Here is a 22,712-nt window from a genome sequence, read left to right as displayed (position 1 = left end):
GGGAACAAGAAGCTGTCTGATGCACCATTTAAGGTGGAACAGGAAAATTCATACAAGAAGCTGGCACATAAGAATCTAACTTTAGCTTTGTGTTAGAAGGTGCTAACGTTAATCTATTATGAATATCTACACGGATTAAGGAATGCTATAACTTACCCAGCTACAAAGCATTAACGATCACTGTAAATAAATAACTATTACATAAAGTTAAGATCCCCTGAATAGACTATTCAATGAAATAAGCTTAATATAAAACCAGAGGAAAAATAATCACATCAACAGGTTCTCTGTGCCTCACCAACCACACGACCATATCTACCCACTTTCTGAGTGTAATGTTCTTGAAACACTATAATTTTGGACAGTATCTTTCTTAAAGTGCCGCTCTGTAATGGTACTGAATGCAGTCCAGCAGCAATGTTGACCACCCCAAAATGGCGGCTCCGTTGACGTGCCTAGCTGGACCCTCTAGGTATGGCATCTAGGTATGTATATCTATGGCAGTAGCACACTAGCATTACTGCTACTGAGTGCTGATTGGTTAGCATTACTGCTACTGAGTGCTAAATGGTTAGCATTACTACAACTGAGTGCTGATTGGTGGGCGAGCGGAGCAGCTCATTGGCTGTTCACACTCACTGACATCATGGACGCACATGAAGCGCCGTTTTAAACGCCGTTCTAAACTCAAGTTTAAAAACTCTCAAAAATATAACAGCAGTGTTAAAATGTTTTATGCTGTTCTGTGAAATCTTGTGTTATGTTCAGGAAATTACTGTATTCTTTTATATTAAAATGTTTAAGGATTTATAAACTATGTTTTTGTTCAAATGCTCCATCTTAACCCATTCATTTTGGACTCACTTGGGAGCGCCCTCTAGTGTTTGACCTGGAAGACATTAAAAAGAGTTCATTCTCCTCTCTACAAGTTCTCTGGCTGTAGTCTAGTTCTTCACTAGCTGTAGATTCATTGTTCAGTAGCTGTAAGTTAATTCTGTACAGTAGCTAGGTTCATTCTTCAATACCTTTAGGCTAATTCTGTACACTAGATGTAAGCTAATTCTTCACTAGCTGTAGGTTAATTCTGTACACTCACTGTTCATTCTTCACTAGCTGTAGGCTAACTCTGTACACTAGTTGTGGGTTAATTCTGTACACTAGCTGTAGACTAATTCTGCACACTCCCAGAGCCGGTTTATGATGAGCCTGAATACTCCCTATTCCTCCTGTTATAACAAAAACAGGACTGCTAACCAGCAGAGGGCGCTCTGCTGAATGTTCTTTACTAGCTGTAGGTTCATTCCTCACTAGGTTAATTCTGTATAGTAGCTGTAGGTTCATAATTCACTAGCTGTAGGCTAATTCTGTACATGAGCTAGATTTACTCTTTACAGGCTGTAGGCTAATTCTACACCAGCTTTAAGCTAATTCTCTTCACTTGCTGTTGGCTGAGTCAGGTAATTTGTTTGCTGATAAATGATTTCTCTCTGGTGCTCCTGTGAAGCTAAGCTAACAGATTTGTGCTCTTTACCTTTCAGTTTTACCATCAAAATGCTGATCTGAAATCTGTGGAAATGGATTTGTTTGGTTAAAAAAATCTCTCACTGTTTTGATGTGTTTTGAGTTAATTTTATGTTTTTGACATCATTTGGTGTTTAAAACAAAGCAAATGTTGATTAAAGCATAGATAAGAGAGAGAGAGAGAGAGAGAGAGAGAGGGAGAGAGAGAGATTAGAGACAGGCAGAGAGTTAGAGAAAGAGAGTTAGAGTGATAGAGATTTAGAGAGAGAGGGAGAGATGGGTGTGTAAATGACATTTGCAGGCTGATTGATTTTCATAAAGCGTTTATTGTCTGAGTTCACTAAGAGAATAAAGAGTTATTGTGTTCTGAGAGCAGCAGCTGCAGAATGAGTTCAACAACCTCTCACACTGATATATACACTTTGAGTGTATGTGTGTGCGTGTGTGTGTGTGTTATCTGCTTGTCTGGAAAACAGATGATTTACACATTCATGTACTTTATGTGCTGCTGAAGATAATAAAGAAAAAACAATGGGATTGTTTGTTTAGGGAATTTTATTGATTCTGGAAAGCTGAATCCCATAGCAGGAAAACTCCAACACTAATGTTAACACTGTAATATTATGAGTGGAACATTAACAATGTAATATTAAGACTGGAACATTAACGCTGTAATATTGAGACTGGAACATTAACAACGTAATATTAAGACTGGAAAACTAACGCTGTAATATTAAGACTGGAACACTAACGCTGTAATGTTATGACTAGAACATTAACACAGTAATATTGAGACTGGAACATTAACAATGTAATATTAAGACTGGAACACTAACGCTGTAATATTAAGACTAGAACATTAACAATGTAATATTAAGACTGGAACACTAACGCTGTAATGTTAAGACTAGAACATTAACACAGTAATATTGAGACTGGAACATTAACAATGTAATATTAAGACTGGAACACTAACGCTGTAATGTTATGACTGGAATATTAACACAGTAATATTAAGACTGGAAAAATAATGCTGTAATATTAAGACTGGAACACTAACAATGTAATATTAAGACTGGAACACTAACGCTGTAATATTAAGACTGGAACACTAACACTGTAATATTAAGACTGGAAAACTAATGCTGTAATATTAAGACTGGAACACTAACAATGTAATATTAAGACTGGAACACTAATGCTGTAATATTAAGACTGGAACACTAACAATGTAAAATTAACACCGTAACACTAAAAGTGTAACTAATTCTATAGCACCATATTTATTTGTTGTTTATTTGTCTAATAATACAAGCTTATTTCTACAGCATCTTTCATAAAATATAATGCAACACAAAGAGCTTCACAGAAAAAAGAGAAAATAAAATTAATCATATAATCATAAATGTAGAAACAATATAGTGAAATAGCATAAAAAAAGAAACACAAAACAATAAAATAAACAACATCCACTGAGGAACATCACTGTCACCAGAAGCTCTCAAAGCTGTCGTGAGAGGGACCTCTGCAGATGAGGAGGCGCATCAGTACAGCACCATCAGCAGGTCTAAAATACAAACACTGTGTTTACTGTAGCATTCGCTGCTATTAAAGAAGACGCACAGCTGATGCACCACATTTCTCAGTTAAGATGCATTTAGAGACATGAGGTTTTTATGACTAAATTGATTTTAATAATTCTAGTCCATCTCACATAAAGCCACACAGGCTTGTGCTAATAAAATCAAGCCAAATTTTCTATTTTCTGTAAAATTCATAAGTTTTGTTCCAGTTAGAATTTTTAGTTATTCTGTTTAAAGTTTTCTCAGTTAGATTCCAAATTGATGAATAGGGGAATTCCACCAATCTTTCAAAATTCCAGCATAATTATATGTAAACAGACTCACTTAGAGTAGTTTGTTGTAAAATGCTCTGTTCTAGAGAACTTGCTCACAGTGGTGGTGATAGGAACCAGACGTCCACCTCTAAAAGCTCCCTCACAGAAAGTTATTACATGAAATAGTTATGAATACACTGCCTGCTGTCTGAGATATTGGTTGATGATAGTTTTGAGAACTTAAAATCAATTCATGATGGAAGGATACAAGCAGGGTGCTGTGAGGCAAAATAATCCCCAAAGAAAACTTATTATTTCAGATGTTCCACTATCTTCTCATCATCAACATTCCACATCAAACTGAAAAGACATGTGTAGGTTCACTGGTGGTTTTGGATAGTAAATAAAATATCTATATATGTGTTGTAGTCATGGCGACCCCTGGTTCCTATCACCACCACTGGTGACGTCTGAACCATTTCACACCAAATCACTCTGAATCTCAAGTCTCAAACACTCAAATTATGGAAGAATTTAGGGAAATCAGTGGAATACCACTTTAAATATTGAGGTAACTCTTCACACACTGACTAATCTGAACTGAAATATGAACTGAATACTAATTAGTATAATAACTATGATTTTTATTCATTAAAAGCTCTGAAGAAATTAGAATTAGTCTCTTTAGAAAAAGACTTATTTCATGAATTTTTAGTTGATGTAGCTTCAAATATTACATGCAAAAATTACTAATTCATAAATTTGATAGAAATGTGAGAGTATTACATAAAACCTAAAATTTTAAAAATTTACTTACAGATTAAATTTTAGATTAAATAAAGATGAATATTTTTTTCAGTTTCAAATTTTTGTAAACTGTTAAGCTCAATATTTAAACATCCATGGCAATAAAACTAAGTTGGACTCAGCTTTGACATTTTAAACAGTTGAGTGAATCAAATAGAAGTTTGTTCTTGAATAATATCCACCTACATCAGTGATGATCTTATCAGTTATCAGGAGCTTACGACTGTTATAAACAAATTAAGTTCGTCCACATGTGATCTTGATGCTGTTCATAATTGTCTCCTTCAGATGGTTTTTGTATTCAAAATTATATTTTAACTATTGTAAGTTGTTCTCTGTCAACAGGTGTTTTTACAGGCACTTTTAAAACTGCCCTGGTGAAGCCTCTGCTAAAAAAGAGCAGCATGGATCCTTCTGGCCTAAATCATTTTCATTTTCAAATTCAAAATTTCATCTTTTAAGTAGTCAGTTAGAAAAAGTTGTTTTTAAATGTGTATCTAATATCTAACAGGTTATATGAGAAGTTTCAGTCAGTTGTTTTAAACCACTGCACTGAGACAGCATTGGTACCCTCGTGAATGATCTCAGGCTCAGTGCTGATACACAAAATTCTTCTGTTCTGGTCTTATTGGATCTTAGTGCAGCTTTTGATACCGTAGATCAGAAGATTCTAATACACCCTCTTGAATTCTGGGTGGGCCTCTCAGGCACAGTTTTAGAATGGTTTAAATCATGATTAATGCATAGACAATTATTGGTTTCACTGGGGAACCATTCATCAAAGAGATTAAACATTTTTCTGTGGAGTCCCCCAAGGTTCAGTTTTAGGGCCCTTGCTCTTCTCTTTTTACATGTTACCCATGTTACATCATTAGGAAACATAGCAGTGCTAATGACACACAATTGTACATTTCCATTCCTTATGATGATCAAGACTTTGTAGACAGACTAACCAGCTGTGTGTCAGATATTTCTCACACCAATTTCTACAACTAAATCACGAAAAATCTGAAATACTGATCGTTGGTACTAAAACTCAGAGGAAGCTGTTTTATGAGAAGCTCGGCTCTTGAACTTCATATACCAAACCTGCAGTAGGAAACCCGAGTGCGATCTTAGACTCAGAGCTCTGTTTTATCTGCATGTAAACGCAGTCACTAAAGCAGCTTTTTATCATGTGAGAAATTTCTCCAAAGTTCAGCCTTTTCTCTCTCAGAGCGACGCAGAGAAACTTGTTGCTGTGTTTTTTCAGCAGAGTTGATCACTGAAATGATCTTCTCACTGGAGAAAACAATCCATCCTCTATAACTCATACAGAACACAGCAGCACGGATCTTCACAACACCAACAGAGAGAGCTCATATCACCTGCGTTTACACACTGCACTGACCGCCTGGATTTTTTAGAATAGATTTTAAAGTTCTGCTGCTGGTTTTTAAAGCTCTAAATGACCTTAAAGCTCCTAAATGTCTGCCTCTTTATAATCTTAGATCTGCAGATACTGACCTTCTGCAAACACCTTCCGTAAATTACAGAAAACGTGGAGAGACTCTTTCTGTTATTTTGCTTCTAAACTGCAGAACTCAGTTCACCTTTTATTTGACAGTCAAGCTCAGAGCTCACTTTTAATAAACATCTGAAAATGCAGCTCTTTAACTCAGCGCTCCATTAAAACTCTGTCTCTTTGTTCTTTATCTTTTTAATCTGATCTGTGTTATTGTCTTATATGATTATGAATTAATACTCATAGTTTCTTCTATTACTGTTATGCTGCATCAGCTGACTGTAAAGCACTTTGAGCTGCAACCGGCACACTGTTTTCACTACCTCAGTAACTGTTTTACTACCTCAGTAACTGCTGTGTATATGTATGTTATCTGACATAACTTACAGATCACATCATTTTAAATATGTCTACCTTATTCCACTACTTCATGTCCAGAAATCTGTGCTGTGTCAGTGCTACACTGTCCGGTCTGTTTACTGTGTCTAATGTCTGTTTAATTTATCGTATTTATTGTATTGTTTCTAGCTTAATTTTTGTTTGCACACTGTCTGCATGTTTGCACTTTGTAATTTTGTACTTTTGTACTTTTTGTTCCTTTTGTTTCCTGTTGTTGTTTGCACCTTGTTCCTGGAGGAACTTAATTTTGCTCCACTGTGTACTTGTACATAGATGGAATGACAATAAAAGCCTCTTGACTCTTGATTAAAGTGCTCTAGAAATAGAGATATTTATTTATTTGTTTACTTTAAATCTGAAGCAACGCTGGACAGAGGCGAGGATGAACAACATGAGTGTTGTTGCTGTTGCAACAAAACCTGTAGAAGTTGCAGAAGTTTATTAGGGAAGATAGAGTGCGTGTATCGGTTGAGTGAGTGTGTGTGGTTTATGGAGGTTTTTGGGGGAATCCCCTCTAAACCCTCCCAACAACCTTCTCCCTGTCCCACCCTACATTCCCTCCCAACCCCCTCCCCACACACACACACCTTCTTGCAGAGTTTTCCTGATTTGTTTATGGATGATTTTCTGTAAGTTCAGTTGGGGATTCCTTATAAACTGTAAACGCTCACACCTGCACACACACACACACACACACACACACACACACACACACACACACACACACACACACACACTCTGCAGAATGGTAGATTGTTTGTATATTAGTATTATAAAGAACACATTTGCATGCTGCGGCTTCTAACCGCTGTGTAACAGCCTGCTGAGGAACACTGAGTGTGTGTTGTGAACTGAGAACTGACGCACATAATAAAAGCTTTTGAATGCTAATTTAACAGCAGGTGCACTAATGATCGTACAGCACTGTGGAACCTAAGCACATTGTTTAAAATGAGCAGTAATTGTGTTTGTGCTAATAAAATCACTGTAAAGCACAATTACAGCAAATACACTAAAGCATAAATACAGCAAAAATGTATATATATTTTCTTATTTTGAAAAAAAAAATAAGATCTTCTGAGCTAGTTTGAAATTTGGTTCCAGATTTCTCCTCCAGCATCACAGCGATTTATTAAACTCCATCAGCAGCTCATGGTTTAACAGAATGAACTACTGATTACATATAGCAGCTAATGGATGATTAACTGCAGTTTATACTGATCTTCCTCAAGGAGACAGAAAACGCATAAATAAACACATTAACACTCAGCAAATTGCTACTTACTTTACTAATGTCACTTATACTGATTGTGATATAAGTAATAATGTATAAGTATAATGTTTTTGTGGGAAAATAAGTGCTTTCTGCTCAGATATACAGCTTTTAAATATCACTGGGGTGCCATCACCTCTGCACAGTAAGTTCAGTGTTACTGATGCAGATTCAGAGCGACTCAGTGAAAAGCAGCATGCCGGCATGTTTCTGCTTCTTTCAGAATCTATTAATGGAACCTGCAGCTATTTTTATGGGTTCTCATGTTCTGACTTTACTGTCAAATAAAGCAAAGTTTCCAAATGTGCAGCTTCACACCAGTAAATCAAAAACCTCTGCCCTGAAACGGCGTTCCTGAGAGTCTCGCTCACTTCATCTGGTTTTAAAGTGAGTTAGAACAATCAGGTCTGTCGGGTTTGATATTAAATATGCATTAATGATAAGAATCGGCTCCTGTATTTGTGGAGACCCTGCAGCTCCAGCACAGCACTCACACTCCCCGTCGCTGTAATTGCTGGGAGCAGGTGCAGCACTCCGTAAACTAACTGCCAAATCCTCCCATCAGGGGGTTTTCCAGACTCGTCCTGAGGCTCCTGAGAAACGTCTGAGGCTGAGAGTTTCCTGAGCTGCAATCTTGCACGTGCAGAATCGTGTGGAATTTACAGAACTGCTCAGTGACATCAGCTTCATTCAGCTTCAGCAGAGAAGAGAAAGAAAAATATTCAGTTTGACTTTCACTCTGCTGATGTCACTGACTGTTACTGTAATACTGACTCGCTGATTCACTGACTCCTCACTGACTCCAAATTGACTCACTGATTCACTGACTCCACATTGACTCACTGATTCACTGACTCCACATTGACTCACTGATTCTCTGACTCCTCACTGACTCCACATTGGCTCACTGACTTCTCACTGATTCACTAACGACTCACTGACTCCATATTGACTCACTGCTTCACTGATTCCTCACTGAAACGCTGACTCCACATTGACTTACTGATTCACTGACTCCTCACTGATTCACTGACTTCTCACTGACTCCACATTGACTGGATTGTTCACTGTAAATTGTGTAAACTGCATTGTTTATGGTGTGTAATACGTGTAAACTGAATTGTATACTATGTGCAAAGCATGTAAACTGGATTGTTCACTGTAAAAGTTGTAGACTGCATTGTGTATTGTGTGTAACGCGGGTAAACTAGATTGTTTTCTCAGTGTAAAGCATGTAAACTGGACTTTTTACTGTGTGTAAAGTGTGTGAACTGGATTGATTATTGTGTGTAAAGTGTGTAAACTGATTTTTTTTTACTGTGAAGCATGTAAACTGGATTGCTTACTGTGAAGCATGTAAACTGGATTGTTTATTTAAAGCATGTAAACCGCACTGTTTACTGTGTGTAAACTGGATTAAGAAATGCTGCTCTGAATGCTGAACTCCTTAAGCTGGTCCATCCATTCTGACCATCATGAATGTCTGAGCAGGTGAAAGCGAGCAGGATCCCACGGGACAAGATGTGCTCAGGGATTTGGAGCCCAGTGAAGTGTTTACAGAGCAAACAGTCCGTCCCTCAGGTGGGACCGTGTGATAGTGTGGCTCGGCGGAGTTGGCTCTGTGAAACAGGTTCATAAAAAGGTGCCATATTCCAGATGGTGGGCGTTATCAGTCTCAGCAGTGCAAATCAGACAGGTGTCCCAGCTGCTGCTGGAATTATTGATCTCCTCTCAGCGCCAGCAGTTAAACACAACGTCACTGATCCATGAGCTCATCACTTCACAGCAAAACTGCAATTTAGTCATTGCTTAAAGGGAAATACCAGCAAAATTGCTGACCTGCTGACCTCTGTGAGCAACTTACACTCCCTATAGTCTCAGGTTAACTGGTGAAAGGCAACCAAGCAAAAGAAGTTTCTATTTTTTTTTAATAATCTATATTTCTGATACTGTCCCTTTCATGGTCCAACACTCTGACTGAAGTTAAGTTACTTTAATTAAAATAAGTTAATGTGAAATGAATGTTAGTCACATTGTGAACAGAAAGTAAGTATTAAATTTATTTTGTGCATATAAGGTAAATATTAAAGTTATTTCCTGAATACATCACAAAGGCATGTTTATTTATATAGCACCTTTAATTCACTGCTGTCATTTAAAGTGCTTTACAAATGAGAAAATACAGAGTTATTTAAAAAATAAAGGAGAATAGAAATTAAAAACATGATTAAAAACATTTTAATCATGGAATTAATTTTAAAGAAACTTTCTTAAATAAAAAAAATAAAATTAAATTTAATGTAGGATAATAAGGTACTATTAAGACATTCATAGAGCAGTAACAGCACCTTAACAGCAGTCTATTCTGGAGCAGACTGGTGTTCAGTGTAAGGATTTAAGAATGAATAGGGGATGTGTTCCTTCTTTTACTCCTAGTGAAACTCTGGCAGCTGCATTCTGAATCAGCTGAAGCTGTTTGTCGTTTTTAGGAGTCTAGTCAGGAGACCATTACAGTGATCAATCCTGATAGAAATAAAGGTGTGGATGAAAGTTCAAAGTTCTTTAGATTTTAGGGCTCTTGAATCCAGATATACAGCTAGTCTGTGCCTTTCAGTGCTATTAAATAAAATAATCATGTTTAATCTTAATTCAACTGCAGAAGGTTTTGTTCCATCCAATTAGTGATGAGCTCAAGACATTTACAAAGTGAGTCAAGGGGGCCATAGTTGTTTGGGGAGAGGGCCAAGTAGATGTAAGTATCTGATCTGCATAGCTGTGGTAAGATATCCCATAGTCTTGTCGCATTTGGCCAAGAATAAGTGTGTATAAATAAAATAAGATTGGCCCAAACACCACAGGTCACTGGCAATCTCTCAGAAATATTATTTTCAATTTCCACAAAGTAGTGCCTTTCTTGCAGGTATGAACTGAACCATTTTAGGTCAGTTCCTGAGAGTCCAACTCATGTGCTCATGTCTATCTAGAAGAATTTATGGTCAATGGTATCAAGGGCAGCGCTGAGATTGAGCAATAGCAGAACAGAAGTTTTTCAATAATCTGTATTTAAATGTTATTAATCACTTTAATTAGAGCTGTCTCAGTATTATGATTAAAATTTGTATAGACAAAAAAACAGTAAGTTGCTTTAAGATGTTTTTCTTCAATAATTTTTCCAATGAAAGGTAGAATTGAAATCTGTGTGTAATTATGTAATAGAGTTGCTTCTAGATTTTTTTAGAGAGGCTTCAGAACAGCACTTTTTAATGTCTTAGGAAAAATGCCCAACATGACTGTGGTGTTTAGTACCTGAAGTGAGTTTTTACTGCTATTGAGTGAAACCTGTTTAAAAAGTTGGTTGGTAAGATGTCAAGACTACAGGTGGATGTGAGATGACTCACTGTATCGATTAAAATTTCATTATTAATAGCACTAAAATGGGATATTTTAACAATGATATGTTTAGGGGGTGATGGAGAGGACATGAGCTCTTTGGTGGGTATAGATGTATTTATGGCTTCCCTGATATTATGGATTTCTCTGGCATTATCAGCAGTAATATTAACGAAAGTAGAATACCCTTCGTCATAGTTGACTAAATCACCTACATATATGGGCCCTGAATTAGTAATCTCATCCATAACACTGACAATTGGCAACTGACACTGAAAATAAAAGTTAACATATCTGTATATTGTGTAACCACATTACTGTTAAAAGCAGAAAAAAACCCATGGTCTGTAATAAAATCATTAATCAAATAGGATTTATTTGACTTGTTTGTGAGAGATTTAATCTCTCTGAGAGAGCTAACTTAGTAACCTGTGTACTTTGACCCAGAAGCTGTGAGTGAGTTAATATTAAAATTATTTTGTGTATATAAAGTAAATATTAAAGTTATTTTCTGTGTATAAAGTAAATATTAAAGTTATTTTCTGAGTATAAAGTAATCATCGCAGTTATTTTCTGAGTGTAAGGCCACAGTGACCTTGAGTTCCAGGCACTGACAGAATTATAACCTTATTGCTTTGTTCACTTATTCAGCCGCTCCCTTGTCAGAGTTTACTGAGCTTTAATTCATTTTTATCCACACACACACACACACACACACACACACACACAGAACTGCAGCTCTAAATCACAGGAGCAAATGAGGGAATGATTTTTACACCTCTGTCTGGCAGAAGTGAAAGAAGTTCTAATGATTCTCTGATGTGATTCTCTCACAGAAATATAGTAAACACTTCAGTGTGTAAAGATGAACACAAACAGGAAAAATGATTAGATTAAAGAACAGTTCAGATGAACACTGAGCAACAGAACTTTATACTGGCCAAGAGGCTGTGGCTCTGCTGTAGTTCTGCAGTAGCTCTGCTGTAGTTCTGCAGTAGCTCAGCTGTAGATCTACATTAGCTCTGCTGTAGTTCTGCAGTAGCTCTGCTTTAGTTCTACTGTAGTTCTGCAGTAGCTCTGCTGTAGTTCTGCTATAGTTCTGCTGTTGCTCTGTTGGAGCTTTGCTGTAGTTCTGCTGTTCTGCTGTCAGAACAAGCTTTTAAGCTTTTATTCCCAGAATATCACAGACTGTTTTTAGAGTAACTGAAATGTGCTGAATTCTTTGAGGTTTTAGGATTTCTGTTAATGAACTTCAGCTGAGCTAAACTGTAATTGTACTAGATATTTCTCTCTGTATTTTCTCTCTGTAGTTCTACTGTAGTTCTGCAGTAGCTCTGCTGTCGTTCTGCTGTAGTTCTTCTGTAGCTCTGCTGTAGTTCTACTGCAGTTCTGCTGTAGTTCTGCAGTAGATCTGCTGTAGTTCTGCAGTAGCTCTGCTGTAGTTCTGTTGTAGCTCTGCTGTAGCTGTGCTGTAGTTCTACTGTAGCTCTCTTGTAGTTCTCCTGTAGTTCTGCTGTAGCTCTGCTGTAGCTCTGTTGTTGTTCTGCAGTTGCTTTGCTGTAGCTCTGCTGTAGTTCTACTTTAGCTCTGCTGCACCTCTGCTGTAGCTCTCCTGTAGTTCTGCTGTAGTTCTGCAGTAGCTCTGCTGCAGGTCTGCTGTAGCTCTGCTATAGTTCTGCTGTAGCTCTGTTGTAGCTCTGCTGTAGTTCTGCTGTTCTGCTGTAGTTCTGCAGTAGTTCTGCTGTAGCTCTGCTGTAGTTGTAAAGATTCAAGCTTTTAAGCATTTATTCTTAGAATATCACAGACTGTTTTTAGAGTAACTAAAATGTGCTCAATTCGTTGAGGTGTTAGGATTTCTGTTAATGAACTTCACATGAGCTAAACTGTAATTGTACTAGATATTTCTCTCTGTATTTGACATTTTGTAGAGAATCTATGAAGTTGAAGCAGTTTATCACTGAATTAAGCCATCACATGAAAATGAAGATTAAGCTAAGCTCACTCTGACTGCAAATCTTCATAACTATCAAACTCTGACTCCTAAACTTCTGCACATTACTGTGATTTATAATTACTAAACTTTGCTATCTGCAAAAAAAAAAAATAAAGATAATTTCTCTGATTATTGTAGCAGAATTTCTGTTATTCAGATCTAACTGTGGTTGTGTGAGTGATTATTTTGACAGAAATGAATGAGTAATGACGTTAATACAGACAGAAGGAGAGCAGTGGAGCCAGAGGGCCTTCAGACTGTTACCCGGGGGTGGGGCTGGGGGGGGCGATTTGCATATAGAGATTGGCACAGAGACATGGGGAATCCAGGGTGTGTGTGTGTGTGTGTGTGTGTGTGTATGTGTGTGTATAGGGTATAAAAGGTTGTTATCTGGCAGCAGGTGAAGTTTACAGGTGACTCTCCAGCTTTTCTTCATCAGACGGATTTTAACTCCATGTGCTTGAGTTCATTTACAGAAACATCTAAAACTGTCTACACTGGGAGCTTTGCCAAGGTAACCAGCACACACTCAACATCAACATTTACACATTAACATGTAGTATGTAAAAAAACAAATAAATTATATATTAGAGAGAGAGAGAGAGAGATTTAATATTAGAGTATATTCAGTATTAGCACATTGTGGCTGTTATCAAAACCATGCGTCACTGTTTTTACACCATTTAAGTGCAGCCGCATCTCGTTACATTGCCTGAATATTTGATGAGAAGTGGTCCAAAATATTAATTGGAATAAAATCTTTATTACATTAATTTACATCAAAAGTTAAGAATGTTTTGTTTACTGCTGTAAAGCTATTATTTCAGAGACAAAAATATTTGTTCAATATCATAATAACATAAATTGTACAACAATATCCAATAAAATATATTAAATATTAACACATATCCAGTATGAATGTGTGTTCGGCATTAGAATATTGTGTAAACTAAATGGCTGTATTGTGTATTGTGTGTTGTATGTTATGTCATGTGTGTTGGTTGATGTGTGTTGTGAGTGTAATGTGTGTTGTGTGTGTGTGTGTTTGTGTTGTGTGATGTGTGTTGTGTGATGTGTGTGTTTGTGTTATGTGATGTGTGTTGTGTGTTGTGTGTGTGTGTTGTGTGTCGTATGTGAGATGTGTGTTGTGTATGCATGTTTGTGTTTGTGTTTGTGTGATATGTACTCATGTTTGTTTGTATTTATGTCATGTATTTGTGTGTGTGTGTGTGTGTGTGTGTGTGTGTGTGTGTGTTTCAGAGAGTACACAATGCTGACCAGCCTTGAACCGGTGAGTCTCAGTTTAGTCTTTTATTGTTTGTTTATTTGTTTACTTTAGAATTTAGCAACAAAACAAACTTAGAGTTACTGAAGGAGAGACAAACAGGATTCACACTGAGATATTACTGAAAAATACTGCGGTATTACTGAGAAATTACTGAGCTATTTCAGGGAAATTATGAAATTATGAAGTCTTAAATTACAGAAAAATTCTGAAGAAACACCACACACACATTTACACAGCAGGTAAACACACACTCTCTCAACATGTGTTGAGTTGTTTAAACACTGAAACTGCTGTTGTGTTCGATCTGCAGATATTCTGTCAGAAATGCAAATTATTTCATGGAATGATGCTGTAACTACACACACACACATCATGCAAATTTACAGCGTTAATCAGTCTGTACACATGCTCACACTGTATACACACACAAATACACACTGCAACATTTCATTCTCAACATCACCATTCAGACACACACTGTACACACACACACACACACACACACTACACACACAGTACACAAATACTCTGTACACACATACTACACACTACGCATACTGTACACACACACACATTACACACACAAAATATGATATAATAGAATACTATGTAACAGGTTTAAAAAGAATTTCATGTAATATAACAGAATACTAAATATGTTATAATAATTTACCATATAAAACATTAGTATATTATTAATATGTTGCAATAGATTACTATACAATACATTAGAACACCATATAATATAATAGATTATTATGTAATACATTAGTATGCTATTAGTATGTCATAATAGATTACTATATTATACATTAGAACACTATATAATGTGTTATAATAGATTGCTATATAATACATTAGAATGCTATATAATATGTTATGATAGAGTACTACATAATACATTAGAATACTATATAATATGTTGCAATACAATCTTATACACTAAGCTGTGATACAGTGAGCTGTTACAGTGGCGCTGCAGTGAGATCAGTGCAGGTCTGAATGATGAACATCAGAATTGTCACTTCAGCTTTGCTTTAGCATCTCTGTCTGTCTGTTCCTCTGGGTTACTCCATGTTCTTCTGCTTGGTTGTTTGCTGCATTCTTCAGCTCCAGTACCTGCAGGAGCTCCATCCTTGTGGGCCATCGGCTGGAGAGATGGAGCTGGAGGTCATTGAGGAGTATCTGCAGGAGCACTCAGGAGAAGAACCCAGAGCACAGAGCCGGACTGATGGGGAGATCATCATCGCAGGTCAGCGAGAGAAAACAGTGGTCAGGGGACAAGGACAGTAAAAGGTCAAAGGACAGTACTGGGTGGACGGGGTCAGTTCACCGAAAGCTGCTGATATTTTGGATGAGGGCTGTGAACAGATGCTCAAGGACTGGGTTAGATGTTCACTTTTCAGGTGTTCGATACACTGCATCTCAGAAAATCTGAGAGAAAATGAGGAGTTTATTTGCAAAAACAGATCTCTGCTTTAACTGTCATAAATCATGTTTTTTATTGTGCATTCCAGATAATGTCAATCAAAGTGCAGTTGGGTTGTTTTGATTAAGTAAAAAAAAAAAAAAATTTCAAAAATTTAACGATTTTTAATTTTTTTTCAATTTTGTTTTTTTGTCAAAGCAGATAACTCCAATAGTCATTTCATTTTTCAGAGTTAAAGCCATTTAATGCATACAAGTTTCTTTAAGGTCAATATTTAACATCTTTACCATAAAACAAGCAGGTAAAGAGCTGAAAACTGAACACAGACAGCCCATTAAACAGTCCACGAACCCAGTCCATTGGTTAATATTAAACATCCATAAGTTCAGAGCTCTGAAAATCCTAAGGCTGAATCTCAAACGGCTCACTGCTCCCTGTATAGTGCACTATGTGAGTTATGAAATTTTGTCTTTTCCACCCAAATATTGCGCTTTATGTCCAGTAAGAATTGTGCTCACATGGCTGAATTCAAAGTGGTTATCTGTTCGACACACTGAGCTCTGTTTAGATGCGGTAGCCATTATTTTAAGACCTCTTTGTAAGGAGAAGGGAGTCTTTTGAGATTCTGCCTGAAACAGTTGGCGGCAGTGCTGCCTCACCGGACCCGAATACTGTGCACTGATTGGCTGACTGATTTATCGGGTTCTGCTGGAGAACCGCTCTGCTGTTCTGCTGTAACATGTAAACTTGTGATGCCTTGATAATGAACAATAACGGCTTTAGTGACTAAACCTGTTTAGGGTTTAGAATGTGCTGAGTGTTAGAATAACTCACCACACTCAGCTCTTCATATACTGACCAACATTTCAGCAGCTCAGTCTGACCTCTGTACATTATTCTGGAGGTCTTCAGCCCAGTTTAGAATGGACTAGTTTACTGAGGGGACGTCCATCGTGACAATTTACTCGTATCCTCTTGTGCACAGACAGCAATAAAATGGGTGCAGGATGAGTGACTTTCTAGTGAGTTATATTTTCTACAAACTTAGAACTTGGATGTTGTCATCTAATCATAGAAAACTAAACACTCATAATGTCGGAATATGAAGTACTGCTATAATCAGCCTGCATGAGTGTAGAGAGGATGGAGATGAAGTCCTGCCACTCAAGTTAATGGTTCCAAAAAGCATCCATTTTTTCCAAAATTCACTCTGAATTAATTTGTCCAAAAACTCACTCTTTTGTTTAATATGGATTTGTTTAATATTACTTAATAATTTATGTTAAGGTTATTCAAAATTAATATTAACTAACTGCTCATAATTAAGTTTAATTAATAATGTATCCAAAATTCTTTTTGAATTAAGAATTTGTCCAAAAATTCACTCAGAATTGTTGTTTAATATGGACATGAGCTCTAAGAGAATAAATATGGCAAGTAGCAGCGGTTATAAAAATCTCCCCTTTTTAATATCTGTCTGTAAAATATCAGCGATGTGAATCCAGGCAGGACTAAAGTGATAAGAGTGCTGAGTTCAGTGAGAAGCAGGAGGTAAAGTTTAACTCGCTACTTAGTTTATTATGTGATTAAGTCAAAAGAAAGATCTCTGAACATGTTAGGGAGGTTTTAGAATCTTCAGCTGGTTATTGATAACTGAGGGTCTTACTGCAGTCTGTGATTGTGTTCAGAGAACAGCTGGTGGGGGCGGTTTGCGTATGAGTGGCAGTACGGCAGCGCAGCCAGAGCAGAGGACAGAACCACCGGGCAGCAGCAGTGGCCCAGCCAGTACAGCACCAATGAGTGGGTAAGGGCACCCAAAGAAACGTCAGCACAGCTAAACACAGCCTGAATTTTGTCTGTACTTTTGTCAGTTTAGGTTTGAGGCATGTGTGAGACAATGTATGCATGCAGTTAGCATCATGTTAATCGGTGTGTATAAGCTTCCGTTACTTGTTAGGTAACAAGAAATAAACTTAAGACACCGAAAACGTCTCGGCTGATTGGGCGGGGAGGTATTTTGGTGGAACAGTTGACCTTAACTTCATGCTGCGTGTGTGTTTTAGGGCGGGCATTGTGTGTATGAAGCTCCGCCCCTCAGTGACTCTGACTCCCACTGCAGCTCTGTCTGCCCAGAGTTTCCCCCATCGCCCCCTACAGGTGGCCGGAGAACTGCAGCCTGGGAGACGCTGCCCATCGCCCCACTGGCGGGTACCGGGCCTTTATTCACCTTTACTGTAGAAACACTGTCAGAGACAGACAGACAGATACAGAGACAGATACAAGACTGACAGTCACACAAACAGACAGACAGATATACAGCAGATGAACAGACAGACAGATAGTTAAACAGACAGACAAACACTGACAGAGACAAGCAGACAGTTACACAGACAGACAGATAAACAGACAGATAGACAGGCTGATGGATGGATAGATCGATAGACAGGAACAGACACATGGGTAAAAATCAGACAGAGGGTGTGAGACAGACAGATGCTCAGAATGAATTGTGGTCTGTTTATTTATTTTTCAGCAAGAAAGAGAAGAACAGTGTTTGAAATGAACAGACGTTCTTTCTCTGGTTCTCTGCAGGTAAAAGAAAAGAGCGTTTATTTCAGTTTCTGTATGAGATGCTGCAGAGTCCCGACATGCGCAGCTGCATCTGGTGGGTTCAGTCAGCAAACGGAACCTTCCAGTTCTCCTCACAGAACAAAGAGAAACTGGCGGAAATGTGGGGGAAACGCAAAGGAAACCGCAAAACCATGACCTACCAGAAAATGGCTCGAGCTCTACGGAATTACTCACGCACCGGAGAAATCTGCAAAGTCAAACGCAAACTCACCTACCAGTTCAATGAAAGAACTCTGAGGGGCCTCCAGAGCAGCTCCCAAAAATTCAGCTAATAATGCCCCCAGAATTCACACTGAATTAATAATTCATCCAAAATTTCACTCTGAATTAATCAATTATCCAAAATTTCACTCTGAATTAATCAATTATCCAAAATTTCACTCTGAATTAATCAATTATCCAAAATTTCACTCATCATTTATCAAAACAATGCACTAGAAATGAATAGTTAAACCAAAATTCATTCTGAATTCATAATTTATTTTAAAACATTTATTAGAAATTAATAGTTTATCCAAAACTTTACCCTAAAAGAATAATTTACACACAATTCTTTAATTCTTTAGTTAATAATTTATCCAGAATCTCATTCTGAATTAATAATTTAACTAAAATTCACTGTGAATTAATAAATTGTCCAAAAATTAACTTGTGTTAATAATTAATCTAAAGATTCACTCTGAATTAATAATAAATCTACAAATTTACTCTTGACTTAAGAATTTATCTGAAGTTTCACTCTGAGTTAATAATTTATATCAGATTCATTCTGACTTAGTAATTTATCCAAATTCTGACTCTAAATAATTTAGCCAACAATTCATCCAAAATTTCACTCTGTATTAATAATTTATCCAAAAATGTATTCTGAGTTAGCAATTTATCTGAAAATTCTCTGAATTAATCATTTATCCAAAACTCACTCACAGTTAATAATTTATCTACTCTACCAATTGTTACTACTCTAACAATTTAAATATTCAATCTGAGTTAATAATTTATCTAAAATTCACACTACATTAATAATTTATCCAAAATTCACTCTGAGTTAGTAATTTATCCAAAATTCACTCCAAGTTAATCATTTATCCATAAATTCACTCAGAGTTAATAATTTATCTGAAAATTCACTCTGTTAAAACTTTATACAAAATTCACTCTGAGTTAATAATTTATCCGAAAATTCACTTACTAATCTATCTAAAAAATTTACCCATAGTTAACAATTCATCTAAAAATTCATTGTGTTGATAATTTCTCCAAAATTCCCTCTGCGTTAATAATTTATTCAAAATTCACTAAGTTAATAATTTATCTAAAAATTCATTCTGAGTTAATAAATTATCTAAAAATTTGCACTGACTGAATGAGCTGTCTAACCCGACTGCGTCACTCTGCTGCAGGGAATCCTGAATAAATACTGAGTATTTACTGTTTCACACCTGCATTGATTATCTAATGGATCTGATTGGCTGCCTGGATCAAATTTGATTGGAACTATTCTTCAATGTTTTAATTAACATTTTTTCTTGAAGGATCAAAAGGAAATCTTTAAAATGCTGTAAATCTGAGGATTGTTGTATCATACAAAGCTACGTTCTAAGTAGTGAAGTTCATTATGTTGTATTTTTTATGAAATGAAAATGTGTTTGTGTCTGCATCTTTTCTCTGAATCTGTTTGTTTGTGTTTATGTACAGTTGTACAGTTCAGAACACCAGACTGAATAAAATCATCTCAATATCTGTTAATATTACAGACCTGCTCACCTGCCCATCTGTTCACCTGCTCAACTGATCATCTGCACAGACATTTACTCACTCACAAATATGTTTATGAAGCTGAAGCTTTAAGCTGAAATCACAGATAGAGTGTAGGAAGTGTTAATCAGGTAGTAAAAATCTAAATTTAATTTATTATGGTGGACATCCTCACTCAAACACATTCGGTTTATATGTAGCTAAAGCGCAGATATGAACAGAAACACATTTAGTTTATGTATAGTTGCGGTGCTGAAGAGCTGATCTGTTTATCTTCATGAGTCACACACACACACACACACACACACACACACACACACACACACACACACACACACACCTATGCAAAGTATGAGTACTCTGGAAAACCGCCACTACAACAGATCTGTCAATCATTTACAACAACAAGAAAAACAAGGATGTATTTTAGAGCAAGTTATATTTGTTTGTAGTGTGTTTGGAGGATGAGTGCAAATGATGTGTTTTTCAACAGAGATGTCACTAACTTTAAACACATTAGATGAGACTTGGTTTGTGTGACATTAAGGAGCCTGAAATTTTATTCATTTAAAAAAAGAGAAAGAGTTCGATGTTGAATGTAAACAAAACATACTATTCAATCCATAAACTGCAGAAACAGCCAATTTCTAATTCATTGTATTTGTGATGTCATGAAAACCAAAACATTTACAAACATTCTCTTTTTCAGCCTACAGCAGTTTAACCCCGCCCATTCAGCCTACAGCAGTTTAGCTCCACCCATTTATTTTTCAGCAGTTTAGCTCCACTCCTTCAGCCTGCAGCAGTTTAGCTCTGCCCATTCAGCCTACAGTAGTATAGCCCCACCCATTCACCATAAAGTAGTTTAGCCCTGCCCATTCAGCCTACAACAGTTTAGCTCCACCCATTCAGCCTACAGCAGTTCAGCCCCACCCATTCGGTCTACAGCAGTTTTAGCTGGCTTGTGTTGTCATAGAGGCTCTGGAGACTCACGCACTCCATAAAACAGGACTTAAATGTTGTTTGTGTTGTTTTTTGTTAGTTTAAGTTATATGTATGTCTTATTGGGTTACATGTGTAACTGTGTTACTGCGCATCAAGCAGTGGGCTTAGGTAGGTGAGCTGAGTGTCTGAGTGTTACAGCTTAATTTGTAATGTGAGTGCTTCAATTTCTTATCTTTAAAGCCTCATAGAACTAAAGTGAAAACCAGTGTGGAATGTAAGGGTGACAGTAACAATAAGGATAACAGTGAGAGTAACATTGAGAGTAATGATGAGAATAACAGTGAGTGTAATGGTGAGAATAACAGTGAGAGTCACAGTGAGAGTAATGTTGAGAGTAATGATGTGAACAACAGTGAGAGTAACGGTGAGAGCAACGGTGAGACTGATGGTGAGAGTAACAGTGAGAGTAACGGCGAGACAAATGGTGAGACTAATGGTGAGAGTAATGGTGAGACTAATGGTGAGAGTAACGGTGAGACTAATGGTGAGAGTAATGGTGAGAATAACAATGAGAATAAGGGTGACAGTAATGGTGAGGATAACAGTGAGAGTAACAGTGAGAGTAACGGTAAGAGTAACAGTAAAAATAACGATGAGAATAAGGGTGCGAGTAACAATGAGAGTAATAGTGAGAATATCGGTGAGAGTAATGGTCAGAGTAGCAGTGAGAGTAACAGTGAGAGTAACGGTGAGAATAGCAGTGAGAATAGCGATGAGAGTAACAGTAATGTTGAGAGTAATGATGAGAATAAGAGTGAAAGTAATGGTGAGACTAATGGTGAGAGTAACGGTGAGCATAACGATGAGAATAAGGGTGACAGTAACAGTGAGAGTAACAGTGAGAATAACGGTGAGAGTAATGGTGAGAGTAACGATGAGAATAAGGGTAACAGTAACGGTGAGAGTAACAGTGAGAGTAACGGTGAGAACAAGGGTGAGAGTAACAGTGAGAGTAATGGTGAGAGTAATGATGATAATAAGGGTGAGAGTAACACTGAGAGTAACGGTGAGAGTAATGGTGAGAATAGCATTGAGAATCATGGTGAAAGTAAAGATGAAAATAATGGTAAAAAAAATGGTGAGGTCTGATATTCAGCTGATCATTACTGCACAAGGAGAATGAGGTCAGACATCTGATCCCTCTTTAAACTGTAGAGTTCAGACCTGAATTGTTATCACTTCTAAAACAACATTGTGTTTAAATAGTGCTAAGATGCTGTGAGTTTGATACACAGAGTGTCGCGGACCCCTGGACTCACTTCCATCCCACTCAGTCAGAAATGAACATTTTTGCTCAGAACTGAAAACTTAAGCAGCAACTGTCAGAAAGATTTAACAGAAAGTCTGAATATTGTAGAATCATAAACAGTAAAACTCTCGTGTTACTGTTTGTCTCTGATCTGTCTGGATCTCTGCACAACTTCGGTTTTTCTCCTTTAATGGTAATAAAAGCAGTAAATTCTCCAAATAGTCAGGTGATGGTCTCACTGATACTCAGTGACAGTGAATATAACTTTCATGACATCACTGTTAACACTGTCGGTTGTTGCCATAGTAATAATGAAGTTAAATTAAAGGAAAAAGAAAATTTCTACATGTGCAGACAGAGATCTCTGACTTAAGGATGGAAACTTCAGTTCTGTTTCTAAACCTAATGTAAGGTTTATTTTTTCTGTGACATTGTTGTTGTGTCTGTCCAGCAGAGGGCGGCACATCCTCACATCTGTCCATGTTTCTGAAGAACCTCCATTCAGCAGAATCCATTAGTGAGTTTATCTGATTTTGCTTAATGCTCTCATCACTCTGTTTTATTCAAATTCTAATTTAATCTGATAGATAATTAAGAATTAGCACTTTCACAGCAGTTGTTCTCTTAA

The 22,712-nt window shown here is 37.0% G+C and overlaps 2 protein-coding genes across 3 annotated transcripts; both read left to right on the top strand.

Moving 5' to 3' along the window:
- The first annotated feature begins 13,073 nt into the window (after positions 1–13,073).
- On the top strand, positions 13,074–19,552 carry LOC118823101 (transcription factor Spi-B). Of its 2 annotated transcripts, XM_036592497.1 has the most exons (6): positions 13,130–13,238; positions 13,985–14,015; positions 15,123–15,264; positions 17,130–17,245; positions 17,505–17,649; positions 18,034–19,552. In XM_036592497.1, the coding sequence occupies exons 2-6, from the start codon at positions 13,995–13,997 to the stop codon at positions 18,342–18,344; spliced, it is 735 nt and encodes a 244-aa protein (XP_036448390.1). In that variant the 5' UTR covers positions 13,130–13,238; positions 13,985–13,994; the 3' UTR covers positions 18,345–19,552. The 2 variants fall into 2 exon arrangements, with proteins under 2 accessions (XP_036448389.1, XP_036448390.1); XM_036592496.1 differs by lacking the exon at positions 13,985–14,015 and having other exon boundaries at positions 13,074–13,238.
- Positions 19,553–20,419: 867 nt separating this feature from the next.
- On the top strand, positions 20,420–22,135 carry LOC118822370 (uncharacterized protein DDB_G0290685-like). The gene is made up of 2 exons (XM_036591387.1): positions 20,420–20,428; positions 21,016–22,135. The coding sequence occupies exons 1-2, from the start codon at positions 20,420–20,422 to the stop codon at positions 21,922–21,924; spliced, it is 918 nt and encodes a 305-aa protein (XP_036447280.1). The 3' UTR covers positions 21,925–22,135.
- The last annotated feature ends 577 nt before the right edge of the window (positions 22,136–22,712 follow it).

The sequence above is a fragment of the Colossoma macropomum genome, unplaced genomic scaffold (genome assembly GCF_904425465.1).
Source record: "Colossoma macropomum unplaced genomic scaffold, Colossoma_macropomum, whole genome shotgun sequence".
Lineage (NCBI taxonomy): Eukaryota > Metazoa > Chordata > Actinopteri > Characiformes > Serrasalmidae > Colossoma > Colossoma macropomum.
Note: the sequence above shows the minus strand (reverse complement) of the source record. Positions and strands in the feature narration are given on the sequence as shown.